Source organism: Ictalurus punctatus, chromosome 13 (assembly GCF_001660625.3).
Source record: "Ictalurus punctatus breed USDA103 chromosome 13, Coco_2.0, whole genome shotgun sequence".
NCBI classification, from domain to species: Eukaryota; Metazoa; Chordata; class Actinopteri; order Siluriformes; family Ictaluridae; genus Ictalurus; species Ictalurus punctatus.
Window position 1 is genome coordinate 9507501 of NC_030428.2, and position 25000 is coordinate 9532500.

Genomic DNA, 25000 nt, shown 5'->3' on the forward strand with positions numbered 1-25000 from the left:
GCTTGCTCGTAAGGGTAGATTTATAAATCTAAAATTCACATCGGTGATTTATAGATTACCATAAAGCCGCTCGGTGACGATATTCATTGTTAAAATAAGATTTAATTCAACTGGATATTATTGGTTTACTCTTTTTAAAAAAAAAAAAAAAAAAAAAAAAGCACTACATAGTAGCCTAAATCGAGTGTGAGAGCCTCTTGACTTGGTTTTGCTTGAGGCTAATCGTTATAAACGTCGTCGTGGCCGAATAAAGTCTATGGCCACTGCTGCGTCCACGGCGTTCAAGCTCTTTGCTAATACGCGCTTATTATGAAAAAGTCTTCATGCGCTCGTATCCTGGTTTCCATCAGTTCCTTGTTTTGATTTGTCGTACCGAGTAGCTGAGTAATCTGTGAGAACTCGCTTCTACTCTGAAACGCCAGTGGCTAGTTTATACAAGTGCGCTGGAGTCTAGACAATAAACACAAACGATCCATCAGTCACAGAGATGACTCGTCCGCAGCATCGCTCTCGGGAACTTTTTCTGGCACCCTTATTCTTAAAGGCTGCGGTAAGAGTCTCAGACTTTTAAAAGAGTCTTTGTGCACCCATGTCGGACTGAATGAATATATCCGTAATTACAGTTGAATTGTAACTAAAGGCTACAGAGAACGCCTGATCAGAACCGCGTGGACGTGTCGGATCCCGTACCGACTGACTTCGGCGTCTACTCGGCAGCTAGTTTAAAGAGCCGCACGGCTGCACGTGAAACGAGACTAGATTCACTGTCCTCTCATTTAACTGCCTACTATCACACAGCTTATGAACCATTTAGTGAGGTTTGCCAGCAAGATCATGTTCATTTTAAGACCTATTTGAACTACATTTAGTTTTATTTGATGGTAATGTGACGTATTGGGATTTTATTTCCCGTCTGAATCCGTCAGTAGTTTTAATACCAATTGCGCCTGTACACATCTGGAAAGATTCGCCTTCATGATCAGTAGAAATAATCACAGATAGTGGACATTTAGTCCGAATTGACGTATTCTGTTATATCTTGTAGGAAAATAGGGCGTCCTCGGTGTGAAAAGATCATCTAGTCGCTGTTGGAAAGGGGTCAGTTATGCAGAAGATGCTGGAAAAGTAAAGAATGTGCCGGACCTGGAGGATTCTTCTGAAGAACAGTGGGGCGGTTTAACTTCTCGGGACAAACAAGGGACTCGTGAAGAACTCTCACGAAACATAAACACAGTCGCTGATCATCCAGGTGACGACACACGGGATTAATAATCGAGCGTGTGTAACCTGTTAAACTGGTTCGTTTGTGTGAATTCAGTTATCATCGTGTCTTGTGGACTATACCGTATGTACACATCTGTTATGTGAAATAGTTTATTCAGGGCAGGACTACATAAAAAACTAAATGCTATTTCAATCATCTCATTCATTTATTTATTTATTTATTAAATATGAATATTTTGCAGATTCTGCAAGGGGTTTATAAATGTATGAGCACGACTGTAGACCCGAAGATAACAGCAGAAAATAGAAATAAGGAAATCTCTTGGCGGGGGGGGGGCGGGGCATAAACAGAACTGTCCTCTCTATTGCAGTCAAAAGCAAAGTGACAGTTAACAGTAAGAAGCCATTCTTAATAGGAGTATAATGTTTAAAGGTAAAGATGTTTAAGTTTTAGGTGAAAAGTAAAAAAAAAAAAAAAACTATTAAAAACTATTCAATTTGTGACTTTTCCACCCTCCAGCAGTTCCCCCTTCCTGTCCTAAAAGTGTCCCATCCCACAGAGCTGGGTCTTTAGACGCTAGCGGAAGGAACGGAGAGCCTGAAACGGAAACTGATTCCACCCCTGAGGACACTAGAGCGGTGAGATCTCAGTCTCTAGGAGCGCACTTGGATATCAGATAACGACATCAAGTGCCCTAAAGACCTGGGTGGGTGTGTAGAAACGCTCCAGCTCTGCGAGAGAGGTGTACCTGTAGCTTATCTTCGTAGTTGATTTCCTCTTTGGACGAGCGCAGCTCCTGTGTTAAGTGGAAGGAGTGCACCACGTGCTCCGGCGACACAAAGTCATTGATCACCTGAACGCAGCTGTGCAGGTTCTGCACCTGTGGAGGCGAGAAAGCGATGAAGGATGAGTGCGGGACTGTCAGTGGACACACCGCACCTCCCCTCCCACAACATTTATTAACATGTTTAACATTTTCACCTACAAGGGGTGTCCTGTGACATTTATAATTATTTTGTCCACAAAGGTGTAAGGCATGAAGCAGAGATATGTATAAAGGAGATGAGGTGTGTGACCTGGTGCAGGGCTCCAGCAGGCACAAGGACCGAGTCTCCCAGGAACTGGACGATGGTGCTGCCCTGTATGCCGTGCTCCTCGAGCAGACGCTGCCTCTGCTTGCGGCTAAGGTACCAGCCCGGCTCCCTGACTGGATCGTGCTCTGGCGGGATCTCCACACCCTGCTCTTTAGAGATCTGCAAGCCATAAAACATGATACTGGGTCAGAACCCGTGGCACCTGCTATTAACATCCGTCTCGAGTGCTCCGGTCAACGGGTGGACAGCTGAGACACGTGGCCGTTCACGCCTGGCACTGAAATGCGACCGGTCTCCTGCGACCGCTTGCTTTCGGATTCCATACGTCGTTTCGGCAGGAAAAGGGGTGAAGGGGTGTCGCGCACACTTGTTTCATCGGCCTTCCACTGCAGGTATTTTCAGAAACGTCCCACGGATCCTATTTTATCTACCCTTATGGACCGTTTCAACGATTTTAACGTAACTTGTACGCGAACGGGAGACGAGACACTAAAATAAGCTGCGAACATCAGATGCTAACAGGTCGTCTCTACTGTTATAGCATGGTCTTTATCCGTCACCTTCGTGGTGGAGAGCTCTACCGCTCAGCACGCTTTCCACACCGTCTCACGATGATTGATGCGTTCCGATTCGGCTTCACACTACATATGTGATGTGATGTCATATGCGTCCCAGAGACACATTTGACCCTGTTCACACCTGGACTTGACCGATGTTGACCAGTTATGATCCCATCACCCGGGACGCATGCTAATTCCAGGTGTGAACTGTGTGTGTAAATTAAATGAAGTAAATGTTTTGGACCGCAACGTTGATGACAAATATTGGATTTTACTGACTCTGGTGTATTAAAGGTCATTGGACAGCGTGTCTAGACATACGATAGCCTGGATTGCGTAGTGTGCTTGCATATCGATTGACTGTTTTGTTTGTTTTTTTTACTTGGTAGCAAATAAACAAATCACAGATATGACACAAAACTATTTTTATTTAATATCTGAACATTCCGGCTTCCTGAAACTTTCCTCAAACAAATGAAATTGCTTTTTAATATTAACGTTATACATATATTTTTTCCCCCAGATCAAGTAGAGGAAAAAAAATAAGGAATCATTCAGTGTTGAGGGAAAAAAAAAAAAAAAAAAAAATCGCAATTAGTACTTTGTTGCTCCTTCCTGCAGAAACGCTTTAACACTAAGATGTCTTCATCATCACCAAACCTATTTTCTATCGATGGAATGAGAAAAGTGTCCAAAATTTCAGTGTACACCCCTGGCACCTTTAATTCACATGAAACCCCATATCATAAACGAGTGGGGAAATCTGATTGCTTTCTTCAGGCTGTCATCTTTATACGTTTCATTAAAACGGCACCAGACGAAAATCCCGGCGTCGTCTCCTCGGCCGGTGCAGATTCGTGATCCGTCACTCAATATCTCTTTCATCCAAATCATCCACACTCCCGTGATTGCTTCTCTTTAGCCCGCTGTGCCTAGTTTCCCTTTTATAACCTTCCCATTTTGTTTATACTTGCACCAGATTTTAGACACAGCCGACTGAGAACAAAGGAAATCTTTTGTGTTGGATTTCCTGAGTTAGGAAAATATCTTTTTGGCTTTATAAATTTTTTTTTTTTTACTTCGTAGCAAATACACAAAATCACAGATGCGACACGAAACAACTTTTTGTTTAATATCTGAACATTCTGGTTTTGTGAAACATACCTCAAACAAGTTCAATGAAATTATTTGAATTGATGGATCAAGTGGAGAAAAAAAAAAAAAAAGATGGAATCACCGAGTAATTTGCATTTCGAAACCACGCCAGCACGAGTCTAAAAATGCAAATTAATCCGCAGTTAAAAGAGAGTGTTTACAGAGCTGAAAAGAGCGCGACGAGAGAGTTGAAACGACGGAAAGGATTATAAAACTCCTTGAAGAAGGAAAGGACATGACCTTCACATTCACTTTTATATACCATGTTAACATTTTTACCCTCATTTTTCTCTCATATTGGTTGTAGCATGCTTTATTCGCACTTATAAAAAAAAATCCACATCTAATAGATGGAAAAAAACCCACTGCGTAGCCAGTCAGCTAATGAATACCGTTGGTGAATACCAGACGACCAGTCCTACAATAAAATGCGCATGCTGTGAAGTAGTTTAGATTCCCATTTGCCCTGTAATTGCTGCATGTAAAGGCAAGGGCAAACTGACGAGAGCTCGGAGAATCGTTCCGTTAACCCTGCCGTCTTTGGCATGACGGCATCCGACCAAGAGCCACGAGAACAGAGCAGGCGGTTTAAAGGAAGGAAGGTAATTAAATGTACCCTATAAAACTTCCCTTAGGAGGAATGCAGGGTTTTATAAGGACATCCACTAACACAACACAAGACAGATGGAGATAACAAGGTAGGGAGAGCATGAGAAAGAGACCGACGGGGAAAGCCGCGCTGTTGATGTGATGCGCCGTGGAAGCGAAAAGGACGTAAAGCAGTAACCTTGTGCAGAAATTCTTGAACTTTCTCCACGTCTCTGCTCGCATAGACGTGCCATAAGGCTCCAGGAGTCTCGCTCGAGTCCTTTAATCTCTTCTTCACGTTGTCATCTAGATCCTCTTCCTCCAGCCTCTTCAGCACTCCTGAGCACAAACACATGAATATATTTACTCACACACACACACAGCGTATTACACGGTCAGCTTAATGTACAACAAAGATGGGCAACAGCTTTGGCGTCCTGCTTTGAAGAGGTGGTAATGTTTAAAAATGTATTCTGATGAGGCGAGTGGGCGTCAGCTTTTCTAATGCAGTTCCCTCTGTACTAGGCCCAGGAGACAGAGCGCTATAAATGGAGCCTGGCCAGAATGGGATGGGAAGGTGGGAGAAAAGGAAGGAATGAAGCAGCTAAGTAAAGTTTTCTTGACAGGAGCCAGGGCACAGCTGAGGCACAGTGCCAGACCTGAGTTCTGCCAAGACACAAAGGAAGGTAGGTGTGGGCTTGAAACGCTGCGAGGTGTGGGCCTGGCTGTTGCCAAGTCTGCAGTAATCCTTCAGTTTTCTAAAAGGAACTTTCTGCACAATTCATCCTGAAAACAACAGCTGCAGGCGTTAGCCCTCGTTCACGTAAAGTCAATCTCTGCGCCTGCTCTGCGCTGGGAGGATGAAATCGGGCAGCGTTTCAGCCATGGGCATGTGGAGCTTTACGCCGCGTTCTGTGGAATGTGTCTGGAGAGAGCGCGCTCTCAGCGTCTGTTCACTCGAACGACGGCCTTAGCCATGTGATCGCTGGGAAAGGCTCCTGCAACCCGTCCAGATGCTCATAACCGCCAGCCAAGCAACACTGTATTGTTTCCAGAATTCCTTAACGTTCGTACCATGTGTGTGTGTGTGTGTGTGTTTCCAAGCTCTGTGACACAGAGAAGAGCCGAGGAGAAAACAAGCCCGTTTTGGTCCCAAAAAGGGAGAGAAATAAAAAGTAGCGGAATGATTTTCCCCCTCTCTTACTGGCTCTCCTTGTGAAAATGAAGGCTGACCTATTTCAGGCCGTTCTGTTAAAAAGGGAAGGACAGAGGTAGTCGAAAGACTCGCCTGTTTTGGAGAGGACTCCGTTCCCTTTGGCCACTCCGACGTAAACGAGCACGCTGACGACGTCGGACACTTCCATGTGCAGGTTGGCTGTGCCAAAGTCCTGCTCCTGAGATGATGCCACGCCTAAAGGAAAACAGAAAAACATGCTCACTTTGGGTGTCTTCACGCTCGAGTCCTCTTTAAAAGAACCGAACCCAGACCCCTTAAAGTGGGCCGAGAGATGCACCGAGTGAAAAAGGACCCATACGTCATCTCTCAGTCATGAGCTAGGAGTCATGTTAAATAATGACAGGAGTCGCTGTAATCTGTTCTACATAGATTGTTGAGAGATATCTGACAGATGACTAGTATGCACGTACAAATTCTTAAATCGTAGTACATAGATGTGCATAGATGATGTAGACATAAATATATCAAGCTCAGCTAGGTCTGTAAGCTAGTACAGGGAGCGTATGACGAGTTGTTTTCACAGATTTATAGTTTACAGTTAATGCATGATTGTAAGTGGTTTTGTTCATGTGCTTTAAACTTTGAGAGTTCATGAGCAGTATTATTTTCATATCAGTAAAAGGATGTGAGAGAAGGGAAGCTACATGGAGAGAACCGCAGTACCGTATGCGCAACAGAGACGAGGGCCTAGGTCGGGTCGCACAAAGAATGAGGGGAGATGGGAGGCCAAGTTCAAATTCCCCTCTGGGTCTGAATACTCAGGCAGAGGGAGGTTCTTCATCAGATCATCATACCTACACAACACATACACACAGCCACTTAACACTCTCCGGGAAAGAAAACAAAAACCCAAAACAATAAACACTTCAACATGACAGCTGTAATGTACCTAGAAGGCATTAGAGCCATAAACTCTTCTCCTGAGGGCCAGTCTTTTAGCCTGTACACAATCGCCTCGCCATCTCTGGATTTGGGCCGTTCTGAAGTAGAGAAAGAGATATAGAGGAAAGAATAAAGACAGAAAGGGTTGGGGTCAAGAGAACACATCTGGAGAGTCTGATTACAAATACCAGCTCTTTTCAGGACTACTCACTGGTCAGGTCCTCAAAGCCGTCCCAGAACTCTTTGATGCCCGAGTTGGACACCACTCCGTCCTTGCAGTTCAGCAGATCCCCCTGGTGGTCGGCGAACTCCTGGCTGAAAGCTTCAGCCTTCCACAGGCTGGCGTTGAGCTTCCTGTGAACCCCTGAGACGAGCACAGGCTGGAAAAACACCACAGAGGAAATGGGCCTTTAATGACAGCCAGGATCACAGCAACTCTCAGACCGTTCCCTTTTCACACAGTGGAAAATATGTAGCCTGGAGGAAGGGGAAAAAACCTTAACTACTACAATATGTCATACATCAGCAACCAGCACACTTTTGTTTTATCTGCAAATGCCTCAGCACTTCTATATGTGTGTAACGCCCCTGCTTTCAGAAGCAGGATCAAACGCTGACACAGGCATCTTCGCCGAACGACTTATAATAAACACCTCCACGTGCCTCCTTGATGCACGGCCCTGCGGCCTTCTCAGACAACAACACGCACAGCCGGCTGTCGCTCGAAAACATGCACGGTCCACCAGAAGAGGTGTGTTTTTATTAATGTTGTACGGTTCCTTTGGAGCTGTAAACTCGTGGCGCCAAGAGCAGGAGCTCTGTAAAAGCCATTTTGACTCGGGGAACAGATTAAAACAGTAGCACCTCCCCACCAGGGGGAGCTGAAGACCCACACCAGCACACTACTGAAAGCTAGAAGGGAAAAAGAGCATGTACTGTATAAACAACCTTCATACTCTGCTCTTGCCTTCTTTGTTTCACTCACATACCTTGCTATTTTCTGATGTGCATGGTAAACGCTGAGTGGTTTGCAGCAGCGTGACTAACCTGTCCCTGCTTCCAGCACTCTCGGAACAGTTTCCAGTTGTTGCTGTTGCGGTGGTCTTTGAGCCAGAGCAGTCTACGATCATACAACCAGCAGTGGGGGATGTCTGCATGCTGCTCAGGCACGTCCTCAGCTTGTTTCCTCCTCTCAGCCCTGGCCTCTTCCTGGGGTTTAGCCTTTGGGCTCTGCTTAGTGTTGCGGTCCGCCGGTATCTTATTCTCCACCACTGAAGCGATGATGTCATCCAGGATGTTAGGCATAGTGCGACCACTTTTCCCAGTCTGAGCAGGGGCACATGGGAAACAGAGAAGGATTTATTATTATTATTATTATTATTATTATTATTATTATTATTATTATTATTAGTGTCTTTTAGAAAGACCACTTTGCATAAATATGGAAAAGTGATGGTCAGAAGGCACAATTTGACAGAAATATACAACAGAAAAGCTGTCCCAGTCAAGAAACAAACACTGTAGTCGTAACTGCCAGACATTCAATTTGAAATTGAAACAGTCATGGTTTCCCTTGTGTTCATTTATCTGCTGTTGAATGACTAATCCAACAGACATCCTTTACTCAGACTACTTATTTGACACAGGAACACTAGTTATCTGCATACTAAAATCGTGAATTTCCTGTTTATGTGGGCGCGTGTTACTGGTTGGCCGCAGTCGGTGAAATACGTTTCTCTGTATGAATGAGTTTAGATTGTATGATCACATCACAGCAAACTCCTCTCAGCCTACGCTGTGTGTATTGTATGTGTTGCGAGACCTGCGAGGCGGTGGAGTAGACCGGGGCGAAGGCGATGCCGGCGTCTGTGGAGCCCAGGCGCAGTTTTCCGGCCGTGGTGGTGAGCAGGTCTCGCAGTGTGGAGCCTTGCTCGGTGCTGTTGGCCACCAGAGATGAAGCTTTACAGTGCAACGTTTCCAGAGCGTCTGTGCTCTCTTCCTTCACCTTCCCTACAGCTGACTCCTTATTCTCTGCAGGATGAGACACCGTGCAATCACGTTGACAACACCGAAGAACGTACTTTCAAACGTGTACAGTAGATTCATCATAAAGGAGAAAAAAAAAAGAAATCTGAGAGGCATGTTCATTCGCAATGGATGAGGTGTTGAAAAGAAGAACTGTGTGCTGCATAGCCTGTGCTTTACTTTGCATAACACATGCCTAAGCTCATGAATGGACTTACTAATTACCTGACACATTAAATCAAGCAATCAGAGAAAATGTGCAGGGCATTTAGTGCCAGATCCGTGACTGAGAGCTTGTCATTGGTATAATAACAGATGTAACGTGACCCAGTTCAGTTCTGAAAAGGCACTCCGAGTAGAAATCTGTAAATGAGCTGCTTTTGTGCAGTTCAAGACAATGACCAAAGCCCACATATCCGACATTCATCTAACTGGTGCTCCATTTTAGAGTAGCCTGCCAGTGTAGCATGTAAAGAAAACCAGATAAACATCTGGTTAGGTGAGCTATGTATACCGCTAAATATGAGGCTTGTGGAATTCTGGCATGCGTACACACACAATAAGAAATGTGACTGGTCCAGGGCGTGTATATTTCCTAATTATGTCTCACTCATTTTGTTTCACCCTCTCTTTGCTCACCTTTCTTCTCTTCCCGGGATTTCTGCTCGGCCAAGTCGGCCAGAAAGTGCAGTGGTGACTGAGACTCTGGTGGTGTGAGCTTGCTATCAGTGCTGGTGTCACTGGCTGGGCTACTGCCCCCGTTCGCCTCCACCTTCGGTCCCAAGTTGTGCTGACCAGCCTCAGGCTTGCACAGGGAAAGCTTGTTGCTGTGGTTCAGCACGTTCTGGAGCACCTGCGGAAGGAAAACGCGGGAGGGTCAGAGAAGAAAAAGGGAAAGAAAAAAAAAGCACTGATGAGCTGTTGAGGTGGAACAAGACTGCAAGTGCAGGTTTCTTGATAGGGATACAGACCTGAGAAACGCCGTTAGTGCATGGGAGCTTGTTGAGGATGTTCTGCTTGTTGGCACAGGCGCAGTGCGCTTTGATGCCAAACTTCTCCCTGAGCATGTGCATGGCATTTACCAGGTCCGTCAAGACTGCAACGCAACACAGAAAGTCTCTTCGTGTCACTTTTCACATACAGGAGATGTGTATACGAGCGGTGGAAAGAAGAGGAGGACGGGCAAAGCGGAGGTCCGTGGGACGTGGTTCTGTTTTGCTGAATTCAGCATGTGCCTACACATCGAAAGCGTTGAACTATGCTATCTCGGCACTCTGCCAAGTATGCCTCGAGCTCCACAACAGCCCTTTGTTCCAGACTCGCAGGGTGCCCACTATGCGCAAGGGCATGTGTTTGTACGGTTTTTCACTCAGAAAAGAGGGAAGTTCATGAGGAATCAGACTGTGGTCAGGAGATGAGTGTGTTACACTGGCTTAGTTGATTTAAGGTTGTTGTTTTTTTTTACATTTACGGCACCCTTATCCAGAGCGACTTACATTTATCTCATTTATACATCTGAGCCATTCAGGGTTAAGAGCCTTGCCCAAGGGCCCAAAAGTGGTAGCTTGGCAATGCTGGGGCTTGAACTCCTGAACTTCTGATCAGTAACCCAGAGCCTTTACCCAGTGAACCAGCACTGCCCCACAGGCTATCTATCAGAAAAATATTTTTCTTACTCTCTCCTTTCTCTCTTGTATTTTCCAAACGAGGAAATGTTCTGACAACAGGAGTGTGTTCTGTGTGACGCCATACCTGTTCCTGGAATAATCTGCGTTGGCATCAAGTGCTTGTGATCGTGTGGCTGTCCCTTGACGCACTTCAGCCAGGCGTACAGTTCTTTGTCTGTGGAAGAATAAAAGTAACGTTACTCACAAGAGGGAAACTGCGATAGCTTTCTACTCATAAAAAAAACCGACAACATCAACCCAGACACATGCAACAATCCAATGAAAACAGTACAGAACAGATTGTCTCTCCAGCATTTATAGCTCTAATTAATACAAAATGGAACATGACTCAGCAGAAATGATGTCAGGACTTGAAGAAACTAATCGGTAAGTGCTTTTGATGGAAGTGACTCAAAGTACTGCAGAGACAAACAAGTCTGGGGATGGGGATGGGGATGGGGCAGACGATGATTCGCGTGCAAAGATTTTTGTCAGTCTGCCTGTTTACATGTACTGTAAACTCTGCTACCTGTTTTAATGTTAGGTGTAAATTGAACTAAATATACGAGCGCGTAAGGAGTGGCGTCATGAGATTAGTTCAGCATTTTAGCCGAGTCTCCTGAAAACGTCCTCGTTAAACAGAAGGCAAGACGATAAACTGCCCAGACTCGGCGGGAAAGTGCACCATCTGCCCTGGCTCGTTCACAGCAGGCACGGTGTAGAGGCGGTGGTGTGGTTGGGTGTGTGACCCTCACAGAGCTCGACTGAATATCAAAACAAAATCTGACCTTTGGAGTTCTTCTTCTCCTTCGCCTTGTAGCAGTCCAAGCACACCACAAATCCACATTTCTGGCACACCCAGTGAATGTTGAACAATGTGGCCTCGCATGCGTCGCAGCTCTCACGCACCCCCCTCACCGCCCGTTTCCAGGCTATCTTGGCTGAGAGGCAAAGCAAACAGAGTCTGGATAAAATGGATGTTCATGGAGCAGATTGCTAGAATGTTCTCTCTCTCGCTCTCTCTCTCTCTCTCTCTCTTTCTCGCTGTTAAAAACAACAGTCTGACAGATGGGATAATTTCATATTCCTCAGTCAGCAGACAGCAGACAAAGGCTACAATATGTGTAAATGTTGTAACAAGACTGTTTCTGGGCCACATTTTCTGACATTTAAAATGATAAATCAAGTTAGCCTTGAAAATATATTTCAACATATTTATTAAACGCTCAAAGCCGTACCAAAGAAAGGAGAAAATCTGATATGTGAAGGTACCATCTTTCTTTATCCATGTGGCTGCAGTCTTCTCGCTCATGACCAGCTGGCAGAACTTGTCTCCGATGTAGCTGAGAATATATTTGGAGGTTTCCACGTCCAGATCGTTCTCTTCGTATGCATCCGGAGCCCAGAGACTCAAGGCCTCCTCGTCGTGCTGGTCAGGGGATGAGAAGCCGTCGATCCGGATAACTCCGTTCTTACTGTATGACAGGCTACAGGAAAAGTGGCGGGGATGAGAGGGGCGCGTGAATGGACGGAATAGAACATGGAAGACAATGACGAACGAGCTAGAGAACAGTTCTTTTCCTTCTCTAAGAACGAAAGTGAATATTAACATAATGAAAGAGTACAGTGTGTGTGTGAGAGAGAGAGAGAGAGAGAGAGAGAGAGAGTGAGAGTAAGAAATGGAAAGAAAAGCTCTTTTAAGCAGGCCCCAAAACCACATTTTCCTTAACCCTGCTTGATCTGCACAAGTTTTAATATCCACGCCAATACAGTTTATGAAAAGAATCGAGTGGTCATCTGGATGAAACTGCCCAAATCTGGAGTGATGTCAGTATGACAACATGGGCAGGTCTGCCACTGCCTGTGATTAAGCACGAGAAACTCAGATTTGGCAGAGCTCCTGTCCTCTCAGACTTCTAATAGAGGATTACAGATGGCCAGTAAACAGCACAGGAATGAAAAAACGAATATATTTAGAATACGGAGGACGCGTCGTCCAACCTAGGGTAACCCATGTAACTGGAGCCGTACGTCAGCTGGAGCTCGAGTGTACGAGAGCACTAGATTTGACTTTTGATACCTGGATTCCCTTGATATGACAGGCGGTCTCGGTTATGACTAGTAGCTCGTAATATCAGTATGTAGCCCAAACGAAGTGGTGTTTTCTGTTGGATCGGCCAGATAAGCCAGGTTTAATACTATTTTCGAGTGAAATTCACAACCACTCAACATTACCAATAATACCTTATGTGCAAATTTACTTTCGTAAAGGTATCACTGAACTTGAAAGTAAATGGTCCCGTTTTCGGTGCGTGTTGGTGTCAGTGACTGTCTTACCGGCGGAAGTAGTAGAAGCGGCAGAAGACGGGTGAGTGGGTGGGCTCTTCTCCTTTCTTGGTGCGGATCGAGCGGCACTCGCGGCACTTCTGCAGGTTGGGGCCGATCTCCGAGCATGAATCGTCCTGCAGGAAGGACTCGCCTGTCTGCTTCAGCTTCTTCACTTTCCTCCAGTCTTTCAGCACTGAGCGAGGAATGCCGTCTGAACACACACGTACACACAAAGTGCAACTATATCAAGAGAGTTCTCAATCTTATTTCCTTTATGTATATTTTGCAGGTAAAAAAAACAACGAAATAAATTATTGCGTAAATAGTGAAGTTACTGTGCTAGGCATGGAAGTGAGTAAAAACTTTCCGACCATTTCTCATGAGAAAACACATTCGATTTTAGTAAATCCCACTAAACAAATATTAACACTTCCCACAATCATGCTAAACATTCTTATCGTGTTTTGTTACAGAGATGTGCTTTATGAAAACAAACAAACGAAACGGTATGAGTATCTACGTTTTCACCATTTACTCACACCCAGGTGACTCCACTGGCTCAGTGTTATGACTACAGCTATGACTACAGCTATGAAACATGACAATTCAGAGTGACCGTGTGTATTAGAACATATATTGAGTTACAAAGGGGCTCCTCTCAACATGTAACAATAATACGAGGGGCCTGCTAAAATCTCTCCGGTTAGAAGAGCACTTAACATGCCTTGGCAAGATTTATTTCACATAAAAGTTGAACATTCCTATAGCAGCTTTGAAACCTCCACAGCTGCAGTCCAGATGTGAGCACACCCCCACTCCTACACTCACAGTCCCCATCTATTTCTGACATACAATATCTTTCTCTTTAGGAATCAATAACGATCAGATCATATCATATGCATCATATCAAGATCAAATGTAGGGTGTCGAAGACATTTAAAAAGCTATTTATATATATATATATATATATATATACACACACACACACACACACACACACATAATAAAAGGTACGTTTTTACGTTTAAACGTTTTTACTTTTTTTTTTTTAGAACAATTTTGATCAATCTATCAAGTAATTATAATAAAAAAATTTTGACCATTTTAAATAAATACACAAGAAAGGTGTGTATTGTAATGCATGCACTGAAATGGATCGTTCTGTCTCGTATCCTACACCTATGCAGACGCTATACTCCGGACGCTATACGTATTTTACTACACATATGATTTTATTGAGTTAGAACCTGGAATTTCGAATGAATTTTCATAGTTGTTGTAATCTATTTTGTTGACTAGTCATTGCAGCCTGGCTGTAAAGTATGGCAAGGTTTGTTATGTTGAGCTGAAGAGCCAAGATCTGTGGTGTTCTAAAAATGTACATGCTATTAAAAGCCTATACTCAAAGGATAAAAACTTACTGCTGCTGGCCAGTTTGAGTTTGGTTTTCTCCTTGGCGCTTCTGAAAATGCCGTTGGGCTTGACATCGTCCTCGTCCTTGTCATTTTCCCCTTTCTTCTTTTGCATGTCATTCTGCTTCTTCTTGTAGGTGGGCTTAGGCTGCCTCTTTGCCCTCTGCTCATGCTTGCTGTCGCTGCCATCTGAGTCATCGCCGCTGTCCGAGCATGACTCGTGTGGCCGCTTGGAGGGACCTCGTCGCGGCTTCCTGTCCTCCTGGCTCATTTTATCCTCTAAGCATTTTCCATCTTTGCCTATCTCCACGTCGCTGGAGGTGGACGCTACTAGGTTGACCGTACATGGCTTAATGATCTCAGAGACGGCACTGGACGTCTTCTCCACCTTGTTAGTGTTGCGATCTTCCTCCGAGTGGCGAGTGAGCCATGCTTTCTTCAGTTTGTGGTAGTTGGGCTGGTTCATCTGTGATGGCTGACCATTGGGTAGAGGGCTGGCTTTGCTGGCTGGGTTGCCTGGCGAGGCACGATCCTGGGTGGTGATGGTGGGTGATTCCTGAGAGGATCGACTGCTGCTTTCACTCTCTGAGGCACTGCTTGAGCAGCGGGACTGGGCGGCAGCCAGGGCGGCTTTGTGCTTCTTCAGGTGGATGAAGTTCCCAGAGTAGGGCTGTGCAACTGGGGCCAAACCAGGCTGAGGCAGCTGGCCACTGGGGGAGGCTGTCCTGGCGTTGCACTCCTGCAGCTCAGGGCCGGTGGGAGTCCTGCATTTGGGTACAGGGCCTTCCAGTCTGTTAATGTTACTGCTGCTTGGAGTGGCTGAGGTGGGATAATGTAGCTCAGCTGTGCCTCGACTCAGCACATTGTATGTGGAAGCAGCAGAGGCAGAAGTGGTTACATCAGTACTGCTATTGCACACAGAGTTAACAACGGCTACCGCAGAGCTGGGAAAGCTGCCCTGGGAGACTCGGACAAAGTTCTTTTTGTACTGCAAAAAAATATCCTCCCTATTTGTGTTCTGCTGGATAACTCTGCCAGGTTCTCTGGTCTCAGCCAGTTTGGTGCAGTCCAGTTGGTTTTTGCCTGTATGTGGCCTACTGCCAGACGTCTCCTTGGCGCCAGACTTGGGGCCCGGTGAGCAGTCATACTTAATGCAGGTTCTAGAGCGAACAATAACAGAGGCTGTGGCTGCCTGTGGCTTCCCTTGACTTTTGTCTGAGTGCCACTGAGCCACTTTATCGTGGCTCTGTGAGTCAGAGCTGGCCCTCCATGGCTCACTGGAGCCCAGCTCTACATTGCTCTTCACCTCCCTGAGCTCCGGCAGCAGAGTGGGGGGCTTCTGTTGCTCTGATACCTTCCCAGCCACACTGACCGGCTGAATGGGGGTGAGCGTGGGCGGCGAGAGGCGACCGTAGACAGCCTCCTTGCGGTCCAGTGTTTGCTGGGTGGGCGGGTGAAAGACGGGTGCCCTGTGCAGGGCAGGCATGCTCCTGAGTTGGTTTGAGGGTGAAATAGCTGGACTGCGGCGTTCGCTGGCTGCCGCTGGGGTAGTGAGTGGATTCAGGGCCACCTGCTGACTGAGCTGCTCGCTGATCTTCCCCACCAGGCCCTCACCCTCTGGCTGGTGCTTGATAAGCGGGGGAGGCTTGGACAGGGACTTGGCGCTGCCTCCGGCACTAGTGTAAGTGCCCAGAGGCAGGGGACTCGAGAGAGAAAGGGAGTTGAGCTCTTTGGAGGGGTAGAGACGGGGTGGCTCATTCACCACGCTGTTGGACAGGGTCGTGAAATAGTTGCTCTGCGGCAGTGACTGACTAGCAGAGTGCTTGTACTTGTAAAGATCAGACGGCGAATGTTCATTCTCCTTGGGCGGTCCATTAATGGGGAGGGAGGGAATGCGGGCATAGGGCTCACGCTCTGGCTCTCCTGACCGGATCTTGGCAGTAAAGGGGGCCACCTCAATGCTCTCCTGTAGGATGCGGCGGTTCTCCTCCTTGTACTTAACGGTCCGGTCTGACGTGTCCAGCGGCAGGCGGGGAGGCTGTGTCTGCTGCTTCATGTGAGATGAATCCATGTAGAGGCGCTGCAACTCTTTGCTGTTGGGTGTCCGGCTTCGGTCCGGCTCCTGCTTCAGGTGGGCTGTTACCAGGCCACGCATGGGATCCACAAAAACTTTACTCTCCAGTTCCCTGATGAGAGAGGGAAAGAAGTAATACAGAATTTTGATGCTTTTATCAAAAATAAGTTAAACAGTACAACAAATGCCATAGGATCCACTGATGTCCAATCCAGTGTGTATTCCTGCCTTTCATTCAGTGTTCTCGGAAGTCTGCTTTTCATACATTTTCAGAGTATTGTTTAAAAGAAATGTCAAATTCAAGAGATAAATATTGTTTATCTGATTTCAAACGCGCATCCCATCTCATGAAAACATTGGTTCTGCAACAGAAGAGTCTTGCCATTTCTTAGACTGATATAATACAGGCCACTTTCCTAAATTTCAACATGGCCTATTTCATACTTCCATTCAATCTAAATCTAGACCATATCATTACCGTTACCACTGCCAACATAGTTGACAAGCAGGCCATGCAGAGACAGCTCGGTTAAAAGAGCAAAACACGCTTCAAATAAAAGCAGCTGGTGACTCAATGAGAGCCTGAGAACAGAGCAGGAACTGAACTGGCCTCTGTGTTAGTGTCTATACTACATCACACCTTACAAAGTACACTGTGGAAGCAGATTAGAGTCAGGCAATCTGGCTTTAGAAAACTAAACACAGCTACTCGTTTATACCGAAACAATTCAGTTAGGAACATGGTTGCTAAATGAGTACAAATTTGTTTCATTCCAGGTCACAAGGTATTTTAACACACAGAGCTTTGTGTGTGAGTGTTCACCCTTTGTGGAGATCTGCAGATGTTTTTGAGAGTGGAGGGCTGGAGTGTGAGGAGATTTTAAGGGGCCTGTGGGGGTCAGCGCTGGCTGGTCTACCCGGGACATGACTCAGAATACCGAGGCTGTCTGCTGAGGTCACAGGGGTGGGCTGATGGAGCCAGGGGCTGGAGGTGTTCTGTAACACACACACACACACACACACACACACACACACACACACACACAGATGAAGACGTATACATCCATCTAGGTAGCATCAGGGTGTGACTGTAAGCACAACTGACTTTGTCACATTATTACTGATTTCATCTCTTATTCCTGCTTATTTGTCACACTGTTTGAGTCATAAAACAAAGCTGGTGCACCACTACAACTTTCTAAATGAAAAGGGACTAGATTAATGGTACTTAGAACAGCCTCTAGTACTCTCGGTATCTCTTTTTATACAGCACACTAGGTAGAAAAAGACCTCTTCCATTCAGTAACCTACCTGAATACACATTGATTTAAAAAAAAATAATTATAATAATGTCCTGTGATATCCTTACCCTTGGTAGGCTACCGTCTGAATTCACAGCATTCTCTGGATGCACCCACTTTGATCCAGGCAGGCTAAGTCCAGGTGGATAGGAGTGCTGCGTGCCATTATGATACTGCCAGATGATGGGATATAGGCCCAGCTGGTTGTAGCTGGCACCACCGTGCGTCTGGGTCAGCAGCTGAGGGGGCGGTTGTTGTTGCAGAAACTGCTGTTGCTGGTGTGGGTGGTGGTGAGCTAGAGCCAGATGACTGAGTCCACTTGAGTCAAGGCGAGAGTGACCACCTAGAAGGGAGGTCGGTGGCATGGCAGGCAACACGGTGGGGAGCAAGGGGTGGTGCACCGAGGGGTGTGGGCTGAGGGAAGAGGCGGGCAATAGGTGGGAGTGGTGGTGTGAACTGGGTGTTAGGCAAGTAGCGTGGGAGGAGCTGTGGAGTGGATGGAGGTGGGGAGGAAGGTAAGTAACATGGTTGGTCTCGGCTTCTGGCCGCACCAGTGCCGGGTCACGATACACTGTGAAGTGCTCGTTTTTGTCGACGATGAGAGGGCTCTTGGTGGACTCAGAGGGAGTAGTGCGAGCAGGAACAGGCTTGAAGCTGGAGCGTGGGGTTTCTGTGTCTGGCTTGGCTGCCAACCGGCCAAGAGAGGATGGAGGGTTGTCGGTGTGTCGTCCTTTGTGTTTGGTCACTTCAGGGGAAGTGTTTGGTTTAGGCTTCATGGCCTCCAGGACACTGTGGGTTTTCGACTTCATGGCGTCAGGTGAGGGATTGCACTTGGGCTTAAATGTATCAGGTGAAGGGTTGGACTTGGATTTGGCCACGTCTGGTGACGAGCTAAGTTTCTGTGGCTTTCGCACGTCTTCAGCGAGTGAGGCGTTCTTGATGCAAGGCATGATTGAAGGGTACTGCTGCTGTACTTTTTCTCTTTCCCTTTCTGCCACAGCGGCTGACTCGCTTACTGAAGCCACAGGTCGGATCACGTCAGAGAGGTCAAACTCAATCTTGCTACCCAAACTCTGACCTCGCTGCTGCTGCAGCTCACCCTCTGGTTTCCTGCATTCAGAGGCTGAAGGGTTTAGCACCAAATGTCTGGCTTCAGGGACATAGGTTTCACGTTTCTGAGAGGCCAAAAGGGCAGATACAGCCTCTGAGTTCTCTCTGGTGGCGGGGTGGGAGCCGGAGTCCTCTGTGATGTCAATCACACACTTTGGTGTGTGTGTTCTAGGTGCCCCTGTGCTATAATGGTCCTTGGGCAGAGTTTTCACAGTGCTTTTTATTTCCACAATGCACCCCTGAACCTCAGCAGGACCCAAGCTCTGAGGCTGTGCACAGGGGCTGGGAGGGGGCAGTGGGGAAGGCTGCACCGGGGACCTCCTCCCCCCTGTTTGTTCAGTCTTGGCGGAGGGAACCACTTCCATGGCTGTCGGCTTGACAATCTTTTCCACCTTAGATACCTCCTCCCAGGGAGACACCCTGCTGTTGGCCTCTGACTCCTCCAGAGCATTGCAGCTCTGGGACTTGTCCTCTTCCTCGGCGGCTTTTGAAATGCCCTTACTTTTCAGTTCATTTTCAGAGCTTTGCTCTGAGGATGAGTCCAGGAGCCTCTTATTGGAGTTCTCAGAGTCACTGCTCTCTGAAAGATCAGATGCCTCCATCTTTATCCGTTTAAGGCCAGCCTTCTTCTCCTCGTCCTCAGCTTTCCTCCGCTTGCTCACCATCTGTTTTGATTTGTTCCTAGAAACATCTGCAGCACAAGAAATCACATATGAGAGGTCAGCCAGGGCCAAGAACTTCAACATTTCATTTCATTTCATTTCATTTCAAAGATGCAAAAAACCAAAAAAACCCTCATGCTTTTGAGTGGTTCCAACCAGGGGATGACGTCACAGTGCAATTATTTGTTTGTCAGTGTTTAAATAAATTTTTTGAATAATAGCATAAATAGAAACAGAATAATCAAGTGTAAAGGAAGGCTCAGTGAAGAGTCTGTTCTGGCTACAGCCGGAACAGAGACAGTACAGTAGTGGTACAATGCAGTAGGACGTTACCTCCTCTTCCACCTCCAGAGTCCATCTTTTCCTCTTTGATCTTCTCGTCATCGGGGATGCTGCTGTCTGATCCCTTCCTACGTGATGACCGGGACCCACGCTGTTGCCCTGGTGATGACTGCAGCTGCTGCTGGTGCTGCTGGGATACCTGCTGCTGAGCATGCTGGGACTGTTGCTGCTGGGTCTGCGGACCCTGCTTGGTGGTGGAGCCTGATGAGTTCATCACCGGTCTGGGACTGTTGGCCTGGGCACGTGTGTAATGACCCTGTGAGCAATCCGCAGACAAGTAGACACACACAAAGACACCAATGATGGTGGACGTCAACCATGAGGACGACTGGATTGGGCTTAAATTTGGCATGTGTTTCTTTTTTCCAAGCACTGGGTGCAAAATCCACCACAACCACTAGCACCACTAATATAAAATACCAAAACTTCACAAGAAATGTAAGGAAAGGAAAGGGAACTCCATTTCAACACATTCTGGTCTGTCGACAACTGCACTACAGACAGTCTATCAAAAAATGGAGTCACAGCACTAGCCTGAAAAGGAGAGTTCCTATGGCTTTTCTCCACTCCATAGTTTCATAGACTCTGCCACAAATGCACTCATTCATGCTAGAAAAACTGGCACGCAGTTATTGCTGAACTACAACTAAAAACAGTACAAGTGGGATACGCAGAGGCTAGCCAGAACAGTACTACGTCTACAGAATTACACAGGGATATGCAGATCCTACATGAAACAACTCTAAAGCTATTGAGAGAGAGGGGTGGGGTTGTGGGGGTAGGGGTGGGGGTGGTTAGGGAGGGAGGGAGGGAGGGAGGGAGGGAGGGAGGAGGGCGCGGCCCGGTACCTGAGTGCTTCCTGTGTTGCCACTTGGTCTCCCTCCTGTGGTCTGCTTGCATATCCCCATTTTATGTTTTTCACAAAGAAACAAAAGAGAAGAGAACAAAACAGAAAAAATAAAACAAAACAAAATGGAACAGAGACGTCTTGTTAATAATAACGGGGCCAGTGATACTAACAAGGCTCTAGACTTTTATTCTTGAAATGAAAAAGAAAAGAAAAGAAAAAAAAAAAAACAAGACTTCTAAGCACATAGGAACTTTACTTTAAAAGCTAGTTACAAACAGACAAACAGAGCACATGGCCAGCAAATGGCACACAGCGCACAGAGCAAAGCATACACGCAAACAAGAGAGAGAAAAAAAACATGATGAAAAATGTGAATTAACCATTTCAGCACAGAACGTAAAAGGGTTACTAAAGCTAGGAACGCTGGATAACTACTACCAAACAGCACGGCACAAACAGGCAGTGTGTGTGTGTGCGTGTGTGTGTGTATATCTGTGTGTGTGTGTGCTTACAAGCAGCAATTGCATTACTCACGTGGGCAGTGTTGCTATTCTGGCTAGAGCGTGATCTCCTTCTGGATGTGATGCCTATATTTTCTCCTTTCAGCAAAGAATGGACCACATTGTCCAGAAAGGTCATCTGTACCATAGAGGGATCGACGTTCTGAGGCTCTAGTACCTACAGACAGGAGGTGGAGACAGTCAGGAAACAGGTATGCAGGTTATTAGTGGTATAGGCGTGTTTGCAAAGGGGTGTGCTGAATAACGGCGGCGGGTTTAACTGGATATACCTGGTCATTCATCACAACCATAGTGCGGCTGAAGAGGTCGTGATGAGTAATGATGCCCGTGAACCACTGGGTGGCTGAGTCTTGCCTGTAAACTCGTACGCGGTATCCATTTAAAGAATAGGGACCTGGAAAGATCGGACGGACGGAAGACAGATGAGCAAATGCTGGCGTCGGATCAGAACCGCGGACTCGGTTCACTCCGTATCGGAGGAATTTCTCTTTCTAAGCACAGTGAACATTTCATCGTTTGAGTACACGCGGACGTATGAACACGTCTTAAGAAAATACGATTCATATGAAAAGCTATTAATAGGTTTCCCTGAGGGCCTCGGCACAGTCGTCAAGGTCACACAGACAGCCAACAATTCAAATAGTCTGTTTCCCAGGATACACCAGATACACCACCGTGAACTGTACAGCTATGATTAACTGTTTAACAGAACAAAAAACCTGAGCTGTCTGGCCTTGAGCCTCTGTCAAAACATCAGACCTAGGAAAATGATACCCGGGATGACAGTCGTGATTTAATTTATTTTGACATCTACAACATAATATAATTATTTCTATATTCAGTCCGGTCTCATTATGCCGAAAGAAAAGACGACAGAGGTGGCTCTGGCTAATTAAAGTCCACCTTCTAATCTAACGTGGTGAAAATACGGGGCTTTTTTTTTTTTCCTTTTAAAGCACACAGGAGAACAAAGAAGGGCGCTTTAAGTGTGCTCATTTGGCTGAATGAGACTAGCATTCATAAAACATCCTGTATTACGCTAGTCTCATTAATCTAGCCTAATGGGATATTTTTATTAGCTGAATCGGCTCTCGGTGTAAGCGTGACTAAATGGCACACGCCTAACATGGGCTGGTAGAGCTACGTTCGTGTAGCACCGCCCCTTTTTTTTTTCTTTTTTTTTTAAAGCTAGCTAGCTAATGATCGCCGAGTGTATAGCGTCGGCATTAATTCTCATCACAACATAAAAATAACAAGCCGATAAAAGATCACACGCGTCCCGTCCATCTCCCGCCTCACACCCGGCGTATATTTGCTATGAATCTGGCTGAAGTAAGAAAGTGAGCAATTATTGTTTTAAGGTATTTTAATGGGAACTACTTTTTAAAGGGCTTTTTTTTTTTTTTTTTTTTTTACATTTACATTCATGGCATTTGGCTTTGACTTACAATTATCTCATTTTTCATACAACTTAGCAGATAAGGGCCTTGCTCAAGGGTCCAGCGGTGGCAGCTTGGCGGGGCTGGGATTTGAGATTTGAACTCACGACCTTCCGATCAGAAGTCCAATGTCGTAACCAGTCATATATATATATATATATATAAAACATTCACACAAAAATAAGTGTACTCTAGCACAAATATGATCAGCCATGTTCATTTTCAAATGACTGAACCCCCTCATATTGATACAAAAAAATCCAGATTTCTAAGATTAGATGAGGTCTAATCTTATTTTTATTATGTGTTAACTAATACTGATGGCTGCTGAATGTAGAACGTGGTCAGACACCTTTTAATAATCCAGCTTTGCAGCACTTTAAGCTAGAGATGTAGGTTATTTAGCCGGAAGTCTATCGATACTGTAACGCTCGATATCTCAAAAGCTTTCAGACTAAAGCCATGAAACGTTTGCATGGTGGCCCGTGCTCTTCTGCCGGAGCCAGGCAGCGGTGTGAGAGCGTGCCAGCCGCGATGCGCGCTGGCCTGTCATCTCTCTCCTCGAGTGCCGCAGCTCATTAGGAGTCCAGACTGTTTCCCTTTCATTACTGCTCAATAGTGCTGCTGCTGTACCCCGGCCCGAACCAGCTCACCCTGCAGCTCTCCAAGCAGATACATGTACACGTAACGCATGTGCAAACAAAAGTCCAAGTCAAAGTACAGACCCAAACCACACTTTGCACTTTCTGCTCTCTCTCTCCCTCTCAACCCCCCCACCGACCCCCCCTTCCACCCAAATCCTCCAACCAAATCCTTTGGCTTGGAGATTCTTTCCATTCTGCCGTCCTTTGACAGCTGCCAAGTTGAACAATTATATCTAATTGTTGGCCTGGAATGCTGCTGCTGCGGACCTTGTAAACAAGACCTCATGCCAAAAGCCACCAGAACAGTCTTCTAACTCAACACACACACACACACGAACGCACACGTCTTACTATCCCTGTGAGGACCTTCCTTTGACATAATTATTCATGCTAGACTTAAATCGAACCCTAAACGTAACCTTAGTAACCAAAAAGAAACTGTTTGTTGTTTTTTTTGTTGTTGTTTTTTTCCTTTTCCAAAATAAAAGCTGTGAATTGTATACAACTGTATTCATGGGAACCAGCAAAATGTCCAGGGTTACTGCCAGGGGAAACATGTGGCTAGGTTATTTGTTAGATAGAAAGAAACATATTAAGAAACATAAACATATTTACTCAGCTGTATTCCGTCTTACCTTGCATAAAAATTTCCTGCACCTTTTGGTCTTTTACCCAGCCTTTCACTTCTTCATGAAGCTGTGGATTGTCCCTGAGAACAGGACTCAAGCTGTCCACTTCATCCTGCACGACACAAGGAACAATAAGCACGTGGTAGTACTCGACAAAATATCATTTCACGATGGAGTTCGAGCGGTGATCTCGCTTCTGGCCATTCTCATTTGTTAAGGACAACACCGTGTTTACAGCATTGTAGTGCTGAATCAACATCAACCCAAAAATCTGAACTCTCCCTACTACCGGAGAAAACCACGTCCCGGTCACCTGCTACAGTAACTGCACGCTAGCTCAACAGCACCTGGTGCGTATTACCTGCAAATTAGCCGTGAAGTTATTTGTATGCAGCTATTTGTTGTTGGGGTTTTTTTTTTTTTTTTCCCCTCACCCTCTTTGCACAACAATCAAAGACTCCACAGCGCTCTGCTAGTCCCTCAGGCGCGCTCCGCACCGCGGCACTCTGTTTCACACACCTCACCAAGGTGTTACTATGAGAGGTGTGCTGTTGGCGTTCCAGTCGAAGATGAGTCTATGAGGTGTGGGCTCTGTAAGGATCAGGTGCTGGTGATGGTAGACTACTCTTCTAGGTCACGACAGTGACTTCGCACAAGAACTTAACTCTGTGCTCAGCTTATTTCCTGAGGATGTCCTCGATTTCTGCTGACTTCATTCGAAACGAAAATGCTTTGTCTACATTCGTCCAGAAGTTGGGCTCCCGTGACCTCATTCGCGCCGAGCCACAGCGAGCAACCTTCTCCCACTGGCAATCTTTCAAAGCCATGCAAGAGCCATGAAGGCATACAGAATATATCCTAAGAACCACATCATGCTAGGAAGGACTTCTTTTCTAGATGTAAAGAACTGTAACGTTTCCATATTTAAACGTTGAGGGTTTCGTCTTTCGGTGTACACGTTCACATTTAGTGTACGTACTGTCTATCTGACGAATGACTAATGAATCTCAGCCTGTTATAAAAACAAAACAAAACAAGATAACGATAAAAAGCTTGCGGTTCAGTCTCCGTGTCGTCGTGTATACGATCAAGGTGGCGTGATGGTCATGTGGTTGGGGCTTGACGAATCAGGGAAAGATACGCAATGATCCAGAAGACCCAATCAGGGGGGCGAATGTGGGTGAAGCCACGCCTTCAGTTGTACACATGCGGCAGCGCTCGACCGTTTAACGGTGAATAAGAGAGCACGGTTGCG

General features: G+C 46.1%; 2 protein-coding genes across 6 annotated transcripts in view; one reads left to right on the plus strand and one right to left on the minus strand.

Annotated features, from left to right (window-relative positions):
- Window positions 1-1099, plus strand: part of nrbf2b (nuclear receptor binding factor 2b) — an 18275-nt gene extending 17176 nt beyond the window's left edge. The window contains exon 6 of the transcript XR_008397701.1: window positions 1046-1099. The gene's annotated coding sequence lies outside the window, so the exon portion shown is untranslated. The remainder of the gene's footprint in view (window positions 1-1045) is intronic.
- The window catches only part of jmjd1cb (jumonji domain containing 1Cb), a 138566-nt gene that overhangs the window by 3643 nt on the left and 109923 nt on the right, over window positions 1-25000 (minus strand). For 3 of the 5 annotated variants that reach the window (XM_017483328.3, XM_047159498.2, XM_047159499.1), the window contains 23 exons: window positions 23752-23857; window positions 21303-21427; window positions 21047-21190; window positions 20511-20555; window positions 19654-19918; window positions 17617-19349; window positions 17071-17243; window positions 14183-16359; window positions 12771-12972; window positions 11706-11920; window positions 11222-11374; window positions 10519-10608; window positions 9738-9862; window positions 9406-9619; window positions 8564-8772; window positions 7789-8067; window positions 6953-7121; window positions 6749-6839; window positions 6523-6653; window positions 5911-6033; window positions 4822-4961; window positions 2302-2478; window positions 1974-2105 (listed from right to left, as the gene is read on the minus strand). In XM_017483328.3, coding sequence (XP_017338817.1) covers window positions 1974-2105; window positions 2302-2478; window positions 4822-4961; window positions 5911-6033; window positions 6523-6653; window positions 6749-6839; window positions 6953-7121; window positions 7789-8067; window positions 8564-8772; window positions 9406-9619; window positions 9738-9862; window positions 10519-10608; window positions 11222-11374; window positions 11706-11920; window positions 12771-12972; window positions 14183-16359; window positions 17071-17243; window positions 17617-19349; window positions 19654-19918; window positions 20511-20555; window positions 21047-21190; window positions 21303-21427; window positions 23752-23857 — 7218 coding nt within the window. The remainder of the gene's footprint in view (window positions 1-1973; window positions 2106-2301; window positions 2479-4821; window positions 4962-5910; window positions 6034-6522; window positions 6654-6748; window positions 6840-6952; window positions 7122-7788; window positions 8068-8563; window positions 8773-9405; window positions 9620-9737; window positions 9863-10518; window positions 10609-11221; window positions 11375-11705; window positions 11921-12770; window positions 12973-14182; window positions 16360-17070; window positions 17244-17616; window positions 19350-19653; window positions 19919-20510; window positions 20556-21046; window positions 21191-21302; window positions 21428-23751; window positions 23858-25000) is intronic. The other 2 variants (XM_017483329.3, XM_017483330.3) reach the window with 2 other exon arrangements.